Genomic DNA, 17,809 nt, shown 5'->3' with positions numbered 1-17,809 from the left:
AGTGTGTGCAGCTGGGAGCGTGAGTGTGTGCAGCTGGGAGAGTGAGTTTGTGCAGCTGGGAGAGTGAGTGTGTGCAGCTGGGAGAGTGAGTGTGTGCAGCTGGGAGAGTGAGTGTGTGCAGCTGGGAGCGTGAGTGTGTGCAGCTGGGAGAGTGAGTTTGTGCAGCTGGGAGCGTGAGTGTGTGCAGCTGGGAGAGTGAGTTTGTGCAGCTGGGAGAGTGAGTGTGTGCAGCTGGGGGCGTGAGTGTGTGCAGCTGGGAGAGTGAGTGTGTGCAGCTGGGAGCGTGAGTGGGTGCAGCTGGGAGCGTGAGTGTGTGCAGCTGGGAGAGGGAGTGTGTGCAGCTGGGAGAGTGAGTTGTTGTGCTGCTGGGAGCGTGAGTGTGTGCAGCTGGGAGAGTGAGTGTGTGCAGCTGGGAGAGTGAGTGTGTGCAGCTGGGGGCGTGAGTGTGTGCAGCTGGGGGCGTGAGTGTGTGCAGCTGGGAGAGTGAGTGTGTGCAGCTGGGAGCGTGAGTGGGTGCAGCTGGGAGAGTGAGTGGGTGCAGCTGGGAGAGTGAGTGTGTGCAGCTGGGAGAGTGAGTTTGTGCAGCTGGGAGAGTGAATGTGTGCAGCTGGGAGCGTGAGTGTTGTGCTGCTGGGAGAGTGAGTGCGTGCAGCTGGGAGAGTGAGTGTGTGCAGCTGGGAGAGTGAGTGTGTGCAGCTGGGAGAGTGAGTGTGTGCAGCTGGGAGAGTGAGTGTGTGCAGCTGGGAGAGTGAGCGTGTGCAGCTGGGAGAGTGAGCGCGTGCAGCTGGGAGAGTGAGTGCGTGCAGCTGGGAGAGTGAGTTGTTGTGCTGCTGGGAGCGTGAGTGTGTGCAGCTGGGAGCGTGAGTGTGTGCAGCTGGGAGCGTGAGTGTGTGCAGCTGGGAGAGTGAGTGTGTGCAGCTGGGGGCGTGAGTGTGTGTGCAGCTGGGGGCGTGAGTGTGTGTGCAGCTGGGGGCGTGAGTGTGTGCAGCTGGGAGCGTGAGTGGGTGCAGCTGGGAGCGTGAGTGGGTGCAGCTGGGAGCGTGAGTGTGTGCAGCTGGGAGCGTGAGTGTGTGCAGCTGGGAGAGTGAGTTGTTGTGCTGCTGGGAGCGTGAGTGTGTGCAGCTGGGAGAGTGAGTGTGTGCAGCTGGGAGAGTGAGTGTGTGCAGCTGGGGGCGTGAGTGTGTGCAGCTGGGGGCGTGAGTGTGTGCAGCTGGGGGCGTGAGTGTGTGCAGCTGGGAGCGTGAGTGGGTGCAGCTGGGAGCGTGAGTGGGTGCAGCTGGGAGCGTGAGTGTGTGCAGCTGGGAGAGTGAGTGTGTGCAGCTGGGAGTGTGAGTGTGTGCAGCTGGGAGAGTGAGTGTGTGCAGCTGGGAGCGTGAGTGTGTGCAGCTGGGAGCGCGGGGAGTGAGTGAGTGCAGCGAGGAGGCCCAAGGGGGTGCAGCAGGGGGCATGAGTGGGTGTCCTCCACGCACTCTGCGCGCAAAATACTCAGCGGGAGATCGCTCCTTCTCTTCTGTCGCCCCCAATGTTTGGAACTCCCTTCCCCCACACATCCGTGCTGTCGATTCTCTTCCACCGGTCTTAAGTCTTTCTGCCATGTTCTCTACAAGACGAATATGCCCACTGTTTCTGTGCAATGCCACAAATGCATGTATTAAAGGTAGTTAACAGCCTTCATTTAAAGAAAGAACGAAAGAAGAAAGTAAAACGGAAAGCTTTTTAACACGTTCGTGAAGATGAGCGTCTTCACGAACGTACCGGGGCTGGTGCAGTGGAGAGTAGCGGTGCTCCAGTAGGTGATGCTGTGACCGATGCTGCCCCGCGCTTGTGTTTGTTGTCAGTACTGCTGCTGCACCTCAGGCGGGACCGCTGCCCAACGTTGCTGCCCCAGACTCACGATTAGCTCACAGCGCGTTTCGCACACACCGTGGCCAACGCGCCAAAGCGCGCTGTTTTAACAATAGTGCTCGTGTGACCAAAAGGAAGTGTAAATTAATCTAACGCGATATTTTTTTTAATCGCACTACTTAAACGGCGACCAGTACACCTCGTGGCGAGATGTTAACTCCCTCGCCTGGTACGCAGGAGGTCGTGAGTTCGACTGCGACACTGACGCCTGCTGTATTTGGAGTTTGCGTGTCTCTCTCCCTGTAGTCGTGTGGAATTTTCCTCCGGGTCCTCCGGTTTTTCCCTCCAAGTTTATCGACGTGCGTTTCGAGTTATTTGGCTGCTATACATTTCCACACGATGATAAGCCACTTCGTTGGGCTAGGATGTGTGGCCAGGTCGCTTCTGAAAAAGAGCTACGTAGCTCAGGTGGGCCTTATCTGGTCAAATAAAAATAATTTAGCTGTAACAGTTTACCACACTTGGACACTTACGGGCAGGGGGTTTAACAAGATTTGCGCGATCCGCCAATGCTCGCTCCCTCCGCACTGCTGGATTTAGACTTTGTATGGAATTGCGACTGTCAATAGGATGGGTTCTGACTCTCTTGACCAGACCTCGAATTGCCTCTTCCTGCTCCATGCCCTCTGCCCCCGCCTCGCTTAGAGATGATCCCAGAGCAGATCCAGGAAGGGGTGGGTGAAGCCGTCAACAACCTGGTGAAGCATTTCCACAAGCCTGAGAAAGAGGTGAGGTCACGGGGCCCCCAGAGGCAGCAGCTCGACTGCGCTGGCAATGCTTGTGCGGGTGCGAGCGCTGCTGATGATTCTAGTGGTTCTCCGTAAGGTTAAACAGGGGCTACAAGGACTAAACTAACCTCCGTGTTGTTTATGGTTGCCTGTGGCGTTGTCGGAGCCACAACTGGTTGAGAGGGGCGCCACGGTGGCGAGATGTTAACTACCTCGCCTGGCATGCAGGAGGTCGTGGGTTTCATCCTGACCCTGATGCCTGCTGTATATTTGGAGTTTGCGTGTTCTCCCTGTGGTCTCATGGATTTTTGTCCAGGTCCTCCGGTTTTTCCCTTCACAATTTAGAATCAACGTGCATTTGCAGTATTTGGCTGGAATTTCCACGTGATAAGCCACTTTTGTTGAGCTATCATTTGTGGCCAGGTCGCTTTTGGAAAAGAGCTCTATAGCTCAGTGGGCCTTACCTGGTAAAATAAAACTACTTTATAGTTTAAAATAAATCAATAAAAACACAAATTTGTCTCATGGCCTCCTGTTTGGTGGAACTCTCCAGCAACACCACCTGGGGCTCTGTCCTCCCGCGGTCTTCCATCCACGAGCCTGCACCGCTCAACAAAGTGTCGCTGTGCACCCAGCCTGGCAAAGCCACTGGGCGGTGACTGTGACAGCCTTTCCTGCTCCAGCTGTTGTTGTGTGGGGAGCGGTGGCACAGCGGTTAGCGCGCTGCACTACAAACCCAGTGACCCGAGTTCGCTTCCCGCTCACGGCCAACATCCAGTGACGATTATCTGAACCGGTCCTGGGCCTCCTCCCCTACGGGGTGGATCTTTGTCTTTTTTACGCTGGCAGCGTGGGTCCCTGACGCTGCTGCTGTGTGGAGAGGGAGGCCTGGTGTGGGCGCTGGGGCACGTGTTCCAGCACGGCCTACGCTCCCCACGCCTCTTCCAGAAGCCTGTCTTCGTCTGGGACTTTGTGGGTGAGTGCTCAGTCGCGGGTAACCCCTTTAACCAGCGGCCACATCCGTGCTGGTGCCACGCTGTGCCCAGGTCCTTCTTCCTCTTTCGCACGGCTGATGGTCGATGCAGGACAACAACCACAATTTCACATTGGGGTGGCCAAGCCAGACAAGCGCGCCCGTAGCGGAGTTTATCGCACGCACTGCCGGTCAGGTGAGGCGCCAGCTTGGCTCTTACGCCTGCGGAAGCCGAGTCGTGCCGCCGACGTCACGCAAAGCGCGTTGAGGTGGCGCGATGAACGGCGCTCGTGTGAGCCGCGTGACGACTGGCGCCGGCGCGCAAATGACTTCGTCGTTCGCCTCACCCCTCTGGGGGGCCCTTGCTTGACCCCGAGTTTCGGTTCGGACGTGCTGTGAGGGAAGTCGCCCAGACTGCGAGGGTTCGTGCTCGCCCGTCTCTGCTGCGCCCTGGGGGAAAAAGGGGTAGACGTGTATCCTGCGTCGGCTCGGTCCTTGGCTTCCTCTTTCTGTCTGCCCATGTGAGCCTCTAATCTGTGGCCAAAAGGTCAGAGTTCAAATGGTTTGCACTGCTCAAACGAGCATTGTGCAGTGCTCGACTCGTTCTGCGGTCCCAAGCCATGTTTTGGTGATTCCTTGTTCCCATGGCTAAGGCCGGTATCGCCATAGGGATGACCGCTGTTCACTTCCCATGCAATAATCAATCCCGTCTGCGCTCGCTCCAGCCGGCTCGCAATGCAGTCGGTGCGTTTGACGCCAACAAACGCCAACCTTGCAGGCCGAGTTCGCCTCCTGTCAGTCGGTAAAATGGGAGTATCCACTCTGTGGGAAGTCAAGAGGTTGGCCACTGCCACAACACTCCCATCATAAGACGACCGGTGATAACAAACTCTTGCATTGCAGTCGTGACGGCCAGGGTCCGATTTTTATTGATATTTATCCGTAGCAGCGATTCACGCATTGTTGTATGTATGCGGAACTTCTTTCGCACGGTACGGAGCCAACCGTGACAATGGGATGTGTGCGGGAGAAGGGCAACGAACTAAACGCAAAAAAGCAGTCATAAAGAAATGAGATTGAAATCTAGATTTAAAAGTGCGTGGCTCCAGTAGCTTCCGAAATTTGGTAGGAGGAGCATTCCAGACGGCCACAGAAGCGCATCTGAAAGCGCGCGATGCAGTAGGAAGAGCATTCCAGACGGCCACAGAAGCGCATCTGAAAGCGCGCGATGCAGCGATGCAGTAGGAAGAGCATTCCAGACGGCCACAGAAGCGCATCTGAAAGCGCGCGATGCAGCGACGGTCTTTGTTCGATGGCCAGCAGCCAAAAGCCGCCGCGAGGATGACCGGAGTTCGTGACTGCCGGAACTAAACCATCGCCCGGCGCTCCGCAGAGAGGGTGGCCTCGCACCTGGAGGAGAACGCGGAGGGCACGGCGGCCGCAACGGCGCTCCTCCGGCATGGCAGTGGCTCGGAGCGGCCGCTCCTGGCGGCGACCCCGGCCCCGCCGCTGCCCGCGCCGGAGCCGGACGCGGATCTCCGGCGGGGAGAGGGGCCGAGCCGGGAGGTGCAGGCGCGACGCGCCCTCTGCTCGCTCGTGCGCGCCATCAACGGGGCACCGCGACACATCGGCAAGGATGGCAAGTTCCAGCTGCTCGTGTGCTTCGGAGCCCGGTGAGGAGGTCGCGGGGGTGTGCGAGCGTGTGGGCACCGTTGCGCCGAGGGGCGTGCGGGTGAATTGAAGATGGGGCGCCTCGGTGGCGAGATGTTAACTGCCTCACCTGGTGTACAGGAGGTTGTCGGTTCGATCCCTACCCTGACGCCTGCTGTATGTTTGGAGTTAGAATGTCTCTCTCACTGTGGTGGCGTGGATTTTTATCCGGGTCCTTGGGGTTTTCCGTCCGTGTTTAGAAACATGCATTGAGATTATTTCGATTATTTTGCTGTTTATAAATGTCCAAAATGATAACCCACTTTTGTTGTGCGATCATTTTTGGCCAGGTCACCTCTGAAAAATAATGTAATACCTCAGTGGGATTTGCCTGGTCAGATGGGAATGGTTTAGTTTAGCGTGATTTATTTGCCTTTCCTGCACTACTATCGTTTGTTGTTGTAACGTTCTTAACCCCCCCTACTGGACATCCGTGAAAAAGAGCTTCATAGCTCATCGGATTCCTCCAGTACGAATAAACATTCTCTCATTCTCATTCTTCCCCCTGTCCCCGCCCCGGCAGGGAGCAGCTGCTGCACAGCTGGCTGTCTCTGCTCGTCAGCTCCCCGGTGCTGCAGCAGATGTACGAGGAGGCCGCTCTGCTGCGCAACGCGAGGCTGGTGAGCGACCTGGAGCGGCTCCTGCAGGCCCTGCTCGGCTTCCCCATCAGCCTGGAGTCGTCGCTCGTCAAGGGCATCGACACGTGACCTCCGCCGGACGTCGCCGCGTGACCCCGGGCCCCGCCAGCGTCGACCTCCGACCAATCGCGTGACGACGTCGACCGAGGGTGTCCCGGAAGGAGCCGTCGCTCGTCAAGGGCATCGCGACGGGTGACCTCGCCGCGTGACCCTGGCCGCGCCGGGCCCGCCAGCGTTGACCTCCGACCGCGACGACGACGACGATGACGACGAAGGGTGTCCCGGAGGAATCGCCATCGTCGCCGCTGCCGTTCCTCTGCCGTCTTCGACACCGGCGGTCCAAGTGCGTGGACCTCTGTCAATCCGCTGGAGCTGTCCGATCGTAAACCTCAACGTTTGTCTGCAAGTCTCCCCCCACCCCCACCCCCACGTCCGAACTGCTCTAACGCCAGTCTTTGTTGAGGACTGTCCAGGGTTGAGGACTGTCATCCGTCAGGTCATCTGATGAGTTCATCAGGAGACGACGGAGTATCTTCAAGTTGTCTCCACCCCCGTGCCGTCTTGTTTTCAACTCGCCTCCGTGTATTTGCTGTCCTCAACACCAGCGTTGGTTCGTGAGCATCGCCCACGCCCCCCCCTTATTTCCCATTCGTATCTGTGACCTCTTAAGTCATCGCCGATCCAAGACTTAAACTGAATGACCAACAGGACCAACTGTCCTCACCAGCAGACCTATAAGTGCCCTCCAGTCATCATCCCAACTCCGATACGGTCTTCAGTGTCAGCTGTGGTTCATGATCCCCAAAGTGTAAGGCCTGTGATCAGCTTCGGTTGACGTCAAAGATAGAGTAAGTCCTCGTTTAACGTGGTAGAGTAAAGTGCCGCGTTAAGCAACAACAAAAAAAAACCGCGGAAACCAAAACAGTTTCCCCACAAATAAAGTAACTATAAAGTTTGACGAGATACGATGCGCTACTGCTACTACTCGCAACGCAGTAAATTGGCGGGACAAGTAACTGAGGGAAAGAAAACGTGTTGTGTGAACACGCGTTAAGCGAGGACTTACAATGTGCTCTTCAAGCCTACTTCGCCCATACGTTGCCTTCAACGATAACTTCATAATCTCTCAGTGTTAAAGTTTGTGTTCTCTGAGCCCGCTGGCAATAGATTCAAGATTATTTTTCAAGTCATCGTTGCTGATTTGCTTTCGTGACAGCGATGCGTCACGTCGGCGAATCGAACGCCAAATGGACTCTTTCCGAGCTACCCGACTTGACCCGCAGATCGATTGAGTGCCCTCGAGTCATCGCGCCACCGCTCGTTTTATCAACCTTGGTGCTTTGATCTTCAAAAGGTTAACCCCCCCCACGACACCGTCAAACAACTCGGTTTGCCCACACGGGTCGGAGTGTCTTCACTTCAACGTCAATTTCCAATCGCCCGTCAGCAACTGCCCAGATCTGCTCGGCCTCCTGATTTCACCGGCAGATAGATAAGTGCTCTCAAACCATCTACGCTCCCTTCGCTGTCACCATTGCCAACCCGTGGTTCACGATCACCAAAGAGTAAGGTCACGTGACTTGACTTGCTAATACACTTTAACCTGCTCACTAGCAGGGCAATGCGCGTTTCCGTGTCGTCTCCGCACTGTGCACCCAGTAGACGTTCGTTTGTCACGTACGTACGTACGCGTGTCGAACTTCTTTCGCACCGTACGTTGCCAACGGTGCTAATGGGGGAGGTGCAAACTCAAGATACCAGACCTGCAGATTAAACGGCGAATCTTCACGTCACCTGCCATTGTGGTCGTCACGTCAAACAGCAACATTGTCCTGCCGCCCCCAGGCTACCTGCTCACCCACTTAACCTGTGCACAACCAGACGAACTGCAACCCCCGCTGATTATTTCCTCTTGCGGTGTTCAACGGTCTGGGTTTCGCCCTGGATAGTGCAAGCGTTTACCTATTGTTGTTTATAATCGCGGGACGGGACAAAAACAACGCGGTTTTGGCCTCTTGGACAATGGCGCTGCCTGTGAATCTGTGTCCGCGCCCGGCGCACTCGATAACGCGAGCGGGAACCCCTGCTGCCTCTACTCCCGCGGCAACCGTCCGCGTGTCGTCCGTCCAGTCCGTGAGCTTGTCATCTCGTGTGGCCCGTCTCATGATCTCAGCTGTCGCACCAACCGCAACCGACATGTCTGCCGTGCGCAGTGACGACGTCTCCGTTGTCCCGAATGCTTTTCATGTGACCCCTTTTAGACGCTTCGGATGAGTGCCCCCCCCATGTTATAAAGAGCAGCGCTTGGCGGACTGCAAAACCCCATTTTTCGTAAACGTGAAAAAAAGAGCGGTTCTTTCACCTTTTGGGCAGCGGGAACTTTTCTATCCGAAAACGTTGCGAACTGTCTAATGGCGACCGTTGTGATTCCCGCAGTCACGCAAATCGATGGCTCCTCAAGTTTCCGCGTGAACCATTGCGCAGGGCGAGTGCAGGGTCTGTTCCCAAGACACGCGTGTTGTATGCTGTCGGTTTGTGAACCAAACGAAATCAAACCAAACCAGACGTCCCAGCGCGGAGCGGAAATATTTTTTTGTACGAACGTTTGCATTTCTCTTATCTTTCCTGTTTGTTTTGTACACAAATGAACGAGCGTACGCCATTCGTGATACAAATTCGATTTCCCGTGCAGCCGGCGGCGGCGGCGGCGTGCGCGGGTTTTTTGGGCCTCTCGCACGGCGGCGTTTGCCCTGCGGGAGGGGAGTGGGAGGGGGGGGGGATCTGCCTGCGTCTGGGTGAAATTGCAGCGTCACCCCGACCCCCTTGCCCAGTTGCCAGATTCTTTCACGAGCTCGTTCCGCGCCCAAATCGTAACGGGAACGAGTAAAGGTACAGGCCTGCAATTTGCTCGCGTGAGGCACGGCCAGAAGAAGAAGAAGAAGGGCCTCCACTGGAGATGGGACTCTCGAAGAAGCCTCTCTGTCGGGGGGGATTTTGACCGACTCTCCCACGCTGGCCGATCAGCTAAAGTGCGGGAGCACCCACACTTGTGGGAGTAGCCACACGTTTTACCCAACCACACGCTGCCCCTCGATCGGCTAACATCAATGAACCCGATTTAAAGGTTTCGTGACCGCAGGGATTCATATTCTTGGTTCTTTCGGTAAAGTCACGTAGAAGGGAAATAATAAAATAATAATAAAACAATAAAATGAAATTCTCACGACGTTTCGGCCACAACGCAAGCAGCCGTCCTCAGGTGAAGAACAGAGCTGTCGGAAAGACGCTGTCTTTCCGTTGTGGCTGAAACGTCGTGAGAATTTAATTTTGTTTTATTTTATTTTTTATTTCCCTTCTACGTGACTTTACCGAAAGAACCAAGAATATCAATGAACCCATTTATATTGCTGGGTAAACTAGAGGACGGGGGGATTTAAGAATCTTTGCCCCATTGTTCCAACATGCATGTGCATACAAATGTATGTACATGTATGTTGAGGTTTCAATGGGAAAGTTAGTGGCCATGTAGAGCATACAATGACGGAAGTATGTATGTATGTTGAACTTCTTTTGCACCATACGTAGCCAACTGTGCTAATCGGAGGTGCGGGGGAAGGACAACAAACTATACACAAAAAGCAGTTATGAAGAAATGAGTTTTCAATCTAGATGATTTAAAAGTGCATCCTAGCTCCAGTGGGTTCCTAATAACGGAAGGAAGAGCGTTCCAGACGTCTGCAGAAGAGCAACTAAAAGTGCCCGATGGGGTGACCGTCTTCGTCCGATGGCTGGCCAATAGCCGCTTCGAGGATGACCAAGGTTCGCGTGTTGGTTTACACTCCTTGACGAGAAAAACGAAACTTATAATAATTCCGTTTGTGATGTGAATTTGCCCGGAGAAGCATCACGATTTTCAGAAGGCTTGCAATGAGGTTCCTGTATTGGAGCACTTGTCAGATTGATGTATGATGTGGAAGGAACCTCTGTTGTTTCTTTTTACATGGAACCTCTTGAAGTGCAGGACATCCCGTCCGTTGCCATTGCAAGGTTTTAATTGCCACCCAGATGGACTATCTTGTCTTGCTTCAGAATCCACAACACGCTTCAATTAATTGCTAATCGAGAAACTTGCTTTCCCTGCAAAAGTGATTCTTTAACTGTGGAACCATGTGGAATGCACAGGGAGCCATGTCTGTGTGGATTTTTTTCAGATTTTTCTAAAATTTTCTACAATATTTCTCTTAGGATTTGTCAAATTTCTACATTTTTCGTTATCGTACCAATGTTTCAGATTGTTCTGATTAATAATCGACTCAAATCGAGGAATGGCTCAAACTCTGGCTCTTAATCGTTCTGTTCGAGGATAAGGTGTAACTTTCCCTTTCAGAATCCTTCAACCGTTGATTCTCATACACGCACGATTTGATGCATGCAATGTGAATGTAATATTTTGATTGGATCGTTACATGCCTAAACGTCATAGCGTGGACATTGATCTCTTGTTACAAAAATTGTCTAAATATTTTGACCGCGGCGTTTTTTACGATTACCCCGTATTGACGCAATGCAGAAATAATATTCCTAATACAACCTAGGGCCCTTTGTCAATCCTCTGCAGGGTGAAGGGCTCCCCATTCCATTTCTGATGTGGGAGATCGACCATACTTCACCACGCTGGTCAATGCAAGTTGGTGAAAGGGGGCTGCCCAGGACAGGTTCAGATTATCACGTTTCCACTGATGTTAGCCGTTGCTAGGTATCGATTTTACATTTGTGCGTTGATAGCACGGTGTGCTAATTGCTACGTCACTACTCCCCATAAAGATATAACAATGAAATATATACACATGCGTCTGTATATGTGTATCTATATGTATATATTATTGTGCCTATGTGTATATATAGTTAGATATTTAACTATATTGTGCTGTATATGTGTCTGTATACGTATGTGCAACCCATATTCGTAATATTTATTAAAGTGTCCTAATAATGAGCTCCCACAGCCACTGTGACACAAATAAAGCATCTAAAGCCAGCCAATAATTTTTCAAATTATATATTTTTTATTTATCTCACCTTTATATTTTTGGTTCTTTCGGTAAAGTCACTTTGAAGGGAAACAATAAAATAATTATATATAAAACAATAAAATTCTCACGACGTTTCGACTGCAACACAAGCAGTCATCATCAGGTGTGAAAACCAACGGCAAGAACATTTGAAAGAAGTGGCGGTTTGTATTTTTTTAACGTTAGCACCACGGATAGCGATTTGACAGTCCATCTATGTTCGGAAAATAGGAGGGGGGAGACGAAAAATTAATGTATGCTGTCTGAAAGCCACCGTAAGCGTGAACAATCAATTAAGACCCGAAATTGTTTATCAAATCCTTCCAATGATTGCTAAGCCAGAATCCATCTTCTCGGTTGAAATTCTCTGTGTTTGTATATGTGGATAGCCTCATGAACGAATCTCTCATGGTAGCCAGATGGCTTGCAAAGAACCTCTGTCTTGAAGAAGTCAATGTCATGTGAGCCTACTGAATTATAAGTGATCTGCCACGGCCGAGGTGTTGGTCCTACCGTGTTTAAGGTCTGCTTTGTGTTCACGAATGCGGTCCGAGACATGTCGTTTGGTTTCTCCAATGTAACTACTACCACAGAGGCAACTTAGTTTGTAGACACCAGGGTACTGTATGTCCGGAATCACACCTTTTACAGACGGAACCAGATCACGGATTTTATGTAATGTGTTGAAACGGACCTGGATCTTGTGTTTATTCAAGATGGCGGGGATCACAAAAAAGATCTCCAAAATCTTGAATAAACACAAGATCCAGGTCCATTTCAACACATTACATAAAATATGTGATCTGGTTCCATCTGTTAAAGATGTGATTCTGGACATACAGTACCCTGGGTGTCTACAAACAAAGTTGCCTCTGTGGTAGTAGTTACATTTGAGAAACCAAACGACATGTCTCGGACCGCATTCGTGAACACAAAGCAGACCTTAATCACGGTAGGACCAACACCTCTGCCGTGGCAGATCACTGTTATAATTCAGTAGGCTCACATGACATTGACTTCTCCAAAACAGAGGTTCTTTGCAAGCCATCTGGCTACCATGAGAGATTCGTTCATGAGGCTATCCACATATACAAACACAGAGACAATTTCAACCGAGAAGATGGATTCTGGCTTAACAATCATTGGAAGGATTTGATAAACCATTTCGGGTCTTAATTGATTGTTCACGCTTACGGTGGCTTTCAGACAGCATACATTAATTTTTCGTCTCCCCCCTCTTCTTTTCCGAACATAGCTGGACTCGTCCATCTAAACAAACTGTCAAATCGCTATCCGTGGTGCTAACGTTTAAAAAAATAAAAAATAAATACAAACCGCCACTTCTTTCAAATGTTCTTGCCGTTGGTTTTCACACCTGATGATGACTGCTTGTGTTGCAGTCGAAACGTCGTGATAATTGTATTTTTTATATATAATTATTTTATTGTTTCCCTTCAACGTGACTTTACCGAAAGAACCAAGAATATGAATCACTGCAGTCACTAAAGCTTTAAATCAAAATTTATCTCACCTTTTTACAATGTTTTGTTCGTACTAATTGTTTCTTTCGTGACCCGTCAGTGCCAATTATTTGACGTACTCTTCTCTACGTTATATTTTTCATTTCCAGTTTTCATTGTTTGTGTTTCATTGTTGCCGTGCGAACTCTCGATATTTGCTTTAAAGAGGGGCTCTGCACGTTGCCCGGCGAGGTGGCACTCAAGCACGAGCGAAGGGTTCGATTCAAATCCCTCTTTCAGAATTCCAAAATTGTTATTGCATTAATATTTACCAGAAAAAAAAGTTGACTTTCATTTTTATTATAATAATGAATGTAGGGTTCTATTTAATAATCCTGAAGTTTTGGGATTGCCCCCTCCCCCCCCCCCCCCGGGAAGCTACTTTATCCACCTCTGAACTCAAGCCATCATCCCTCCTGTAAGGATAAAATTGGTACCACCTTGTGAGGAGTCAGAAGTGGATAAACTTGTGTTGGTGGGCATCTGCTGCCATAGGAATGTCGTATTTGCACAACTAGTTCAGGGCTGTCAGTGGAGATGAAACATGGGGGACACTCGGCATTCGACTGCAGACTGGATTCAGGCGTGTCTTACCTAGAGCCAGACAGCCCTCTGTCACGCTCTGTAAGGAGTTGCGTGCCACACGTGATGCTCTCCGTTTATACTTTACTGCTTTTTACCAAAAACAGTAACCCTCAGAGCTGGGATACACCAAATTAGATAGAGAAATGTGACATACAGGTGATACTTCAGAATCAAAATATTGATTTATACTGGAATAATCCGATGAGCTATGAAGCTATTGTTTCACATGTCCAGTACGGGCGGGTAAGAACGTTACACACTTGTATAGATACCTCCCTGATTTCTAATAACTCTATTTCAGCAGGTGATTGAATACTGCATTGTGCACGCAATTTCTCCATATCTCACAGAGGAGAGTATCAATAGATGGAATATGTCTCCCGAGGGTTGGTGGCAGATTTATAGAGGCTTTTGAATTTAAATGCTTCTTTCTTTTGAGATGTATTCCCGACTATTGTAGTGGGGCGTCTATAAAAAGGATCGCCCTGTATGCATAATAGACACTTGCGTCATTTGGGCAGTTCTTTGGCGGATAGGCAAAGATGATGAAGCATGCTCCACTGTAGAACTGCTTCATCACCGATTAACAAAATGAACTGAACACATGTTGTGAAGAAGGGACAATTCCTGAAACGTCGCCTATGATATATATTTGTTGTTCTAAGGCCCATAGTGTTATTGGCGAAGGTGTTGCGATTTTTTGTATTTATGTTTGTGCACGACTGCCAACTCAGCAGCAGCTGGAACATCACCGAATAATTCGTTGTAATCGACCACCACTGGCTGCCAAGATTTTTAACCCAGGATCTTGACACCGCAGACTGAATTCAACTGATACTGGAAAATTTAAATGTCAAGATTTTGAGTAAATATTTAAATGATTCACAAACGTGGCATTGGACAAGTGCGCGAACCCACCGCCGATGTCAGCATTACACGCTGGTGCTGGGTGAAACGGGACATCGCAGTAGCCTTATTGGGATGGTTGGCAATGATGCCTTTTGTGATGGTCTTGAGTATACAGTGAGGGAAAAAAGTATTTGATCCCCTGCTGATTTTGTACGTTTGCCCAATGACAAAAGAAATTATCAGTCTATAATTTTAATGGTAGGTTTATTTGAACAGGGAGAGACAGAATAACAACAACAAAATCCAGAAAAACGCATGTCAAAAATGTTATTAATTGATTTTCATTCTAATGAGGAAAATAAGTATTTGACCCCTCTGCAAAACATGACTTAGTACTTGGTGGCAAAACCCTTGTTGGCAATCACAGAGGTCAGACGTTTCTTGTAGTTGGCCACCAGGTTTGCATACATCTCAGGAGGGATTTTGTCCCACTCCTCTTTGCAGATCTTCTCCAAGTCATTAAGGTTTCGAGGCTGACGTTTGGCAACTCGAACCTTCAGCTCCCTCCACAGATTTTCTATGGGATTAAGGTCTGGAGACTGGCTAGGCCACTCCAGGACCTTAATGTGCTTCTTCTTGAGCCACTTCTTTGTTGCCTTGGCCGTGTGTTTTGGGTCATTGTCATGCTGGAATACTCATCCACGACCCATTTTCAATGCCCTGGCTGAGGGAAGGAGGTTCTCACCCAATATTTGACGGTACATGGCCCCGTCCATCGTCCCTTTGATGCGGTGAAGTTGTCCTTTCCCCTTAGCAGAAAAAACACCCCCAAAGCATAATGTTTCAACCTCCATGTTTGACGGTGGGGATGGTGTTCTTGGGGTCATAGGCAGCATTCCTCCTCCTCCAAACACGGCGAGTTGAGTTGATGCCAAAGAGCTCCATTTTGGTCTCATCTGACCACAACACTTTCACCCAGTTGTCCTCTGAATCATACAGATGTTCATTGGCAAACTTCAGACGGGCATGTATATGTGCTTTCTTGAGCAGGGGGACCTTGCGGGCGCTGCAGGATTTCAGTCCTTCACAGCGTAGTGTGTTACCAATTGTTTTCTTGGTGACTATGGTCCCAGCATCCTTGAGATCATTGAGCAGATCCTCCCGTGTAGTTCTGGGCTGATTCCTCACCGTTCTCATGATCATTGCAACTCTACGAGGTGAGATCTTGCATGGAGCCCCAGGCCGAGGGAGATTGACAGTTCTTTTGTGTTTCTTTCATTTGCGAATAATCGCACCAACTGTTGTCATCTCACCAAGCTGCTTGGCAATGGTATTGTAGCCCATTCCAGCCTTGTGTAGGTCTGCAATCTTGTCCCTGACATCCTTGGAGAGCTCTTTGGTCTTGGCCATGGTGGAGAGTTTGGAATCTGATTGATTGATTGATTGCTTCTGTGGACAGGTGTCTTTTATACAGGTAACAAGCTGAGATTAGGAGCACTCCCTTTAAGAGTGTGCTCCTAATCTCAGCTCGTTACCTATATAAAAGACACCTGGGAGCCAGAAATCTTTCTGATTGAGAGGGGGTCAAATACTTATTTCCCTCATTAAAATGCAAATCAATTTATAAAATTTTTAACATGCGTTTTTCTGGATTTTGTTGTTATTCTGTCTCTCACTGTTCAAATAAACCTACCATTACAATTATAGACTGATCATTTCTTTGTCAGTGGGCAAACGTACAACATCAGCAGGGGATCATATACTTTTTTTCCCCTCACTGTATATGGAGTCGCCACCTGTCTGGGAATTGTCATGTGTGTTCGGGTGGCAGGAATTGATTTGTACCGAGATTCGATACTGAAATTGTGTTGAACTATTGTTACAGAACACTGCACGGTTTTGATAAACCGAGAAATTATGACAAAAATAAGGAAAGAGTTTACCCTGTCTGGCAATAAAACAGGTGTTGCGATATTTCAACACCAAATTGATACCTATTGCAAGGCATCAAGTCCAGTGGTGGTTTTTCGAATGACCAGGCTTTGCAATGCATCTGTTAAGCTCTAAATATAATTTATTGGATCGTGATGCTGGTATCATTATACGCATATTTATGTTCCTGTTAATCATGGGTATTGGATAGTATAACCCAGCACTACGTCATACTCTCCAACACACACGCACGCACGTTATCTGCCGCTTATCCTGAATGGCGCGTTGAGGAAATTGCTGTTGGAGTGACAAATATTCATGGCCAGTGTGGCACTGGAGTAGACGGTGAGACCAGTACTACATAGGGACACACAGCCGCCTTTGTATCCCACCCAGTGCAGCTCACCACTGGCACGGGGTGCTCATTGCAGGATGAGCTAACGTGCGGGGCGTGGTGGAGCTGCGGCGTAGTGGTGATGGGCATTCTACTACGACCATGGCTTCCACAGTTCAATTCCCGACCATGGCTAACATCGGTGGTGCGTGATGCCTGAACCGATCCTGAGCCTATCCCTGCCCTCCCCAACCACATTAGCCAGCGTAATGAAGTACGGTCAAACAACCAGCATGACTGACATGCTGAATTCATCCACTCGTGGATTGATAGGGCTGTATTTTGTAGATAATATATAGTCCACGGGCCAGCGCAGAAATTGGTACCACCGATCGATTTATTTTACCTAGTAGTGAATTACTTGATAACCCTACTCATTTCAAGTGGTTATCACGAAATTCTCTGTTATTGACAACACGAAGAGATTGTAGCCACTTAAAAGTCATGCCACCTCCAGGTGGCATCGGACAAGTGATACCATTTGCCCTGGGCTCACGGACTGATATTGGGGAGGGGGGGGGGCAGGCTGACCTTTGTGTGGTGCTGGCGATGACGCACGATCGTGTGCCGGTTCCAGCCGTAATGAGCAACCACTCGCCAACGCCACTTGGGTCAGACGACTCTCCCCCCCCATTAAAATAATGACTTTCATGTATTCACAGTCGACAAGCGATGCGCTGCATGTGTGTACGCACGGTACCTCATGGGACGTATCATCGGCGCCGTGCATTTGAAGTTGAAATTATTCTTTGAATCAAAGTTCTGAATTGTTTACGAAACACCTTTGTTGTGATGGGCGTAGAACTTGAGTTGACATCAACCGAATGGGCCATGTTTTATGCTCTGCCATAAAAAAAAAATGTGAATGTTTTGTAACGGCAACAAGAAAAACGTGTTGATGCACGGTTTTGCATTGCTGTACTTTGCGTTTGAATGTATATTATTAAAGGCAATGTATGGAATACGTTTTGGAAATGTGGCTTTATTGGAACGTTGTTACAGTGCAGCCATGGTGGGTGTTGATTAATTTATTGACGTATATTTAAATGTGTTTTTGGGATCTCTTGCAGAATCATTGAGGGAATTTCCAATGTCTCTTGCTTTTATTTAAACCCACTCATGCATCGTGTCGACAATGGTGGACTTTGAAAAATAGGCTTTATACATATGAATATCACAGGGTGTTTTCAATTCACCTTTAACGTCGCAAAAATAATAATGCAAAAGAAGGCAATAGGTCAGCCTTGGGCGAACTGGAAAACCGTTTATTCTGTTTAACCGTGCGATAAGTCAAGAGACCAGGATAAGTTTCACTTAAAATACACTTCTGAAAATTTGCAGCAGTACCACGAGAAATGTGCCTGCGGGCTCTGGAGACCACCTGGCGAACAAGTGGAGACTCTGACTTTTTGAAACTCTTAACATACATTTGTTATCATGTTGCAGTGTGTTATCCGTTCTTCCGTTAAAAACGATAGTTCCCATATAAGTGTTAACATTTTT

At 49.5% G+C, this 17,809-nt stretch overlaps 1 protein-coding gene across 1 annotated transcript in view; it reads left to right on the top strand.

Moving 5' to 3' along the window:
• LOC116945433 (DENN domain-containing protein 5B-like) overlaps nt 1-17,268 on the top strand; it is an 89,962-nt gene extending 72,694 nt beyond the window's left edge. The window contains exons 22-25 of the mRNA XM_076069277.1: nt 2,551-2,633; nt 3,483-3,609; nt 5,000-5,279; nt 5,840-17,268. Of these exons, the coding sequence (XP_075925392.1) occupies nt 2,551-2,633; nt 3,483-3,609; nt 5,000-5,279; nt 5,840-6,023 (674 nt within the window). The 3' untranslated portion in view covers nt 6,024-17,268. The remainder of the gene's footprint in view (nt 1-2,550; nt 2,634-3,482; nt 3,610-4,999; nt 5,280-5,839) is intronic.
• The last annotated feature ends 541 nt before the right edge of the window (nt 17,269-17,809 follow it).

The sequence above is a fragment of the Petromyzon marinus genome, chromosome 24, assembly GCF_048934315.1.
Source record: "Petromyzon marinus isolate PM22_M1 ecotype Great Lakes invasive population chromosome 24, UKy_Petmar_22M1.pri1.0, whole genome shotgun sequence".
Lineage (NCBI taxonomy): Eukaryota > Metazoa > Chordata > Hyperoartia > Petromyzontiformes > Petromyzontidae > Petromyzon > Petromyzon marinus.
This window is presented reverse-complemented; position numbering and strand designations above follow the sequence as displayed.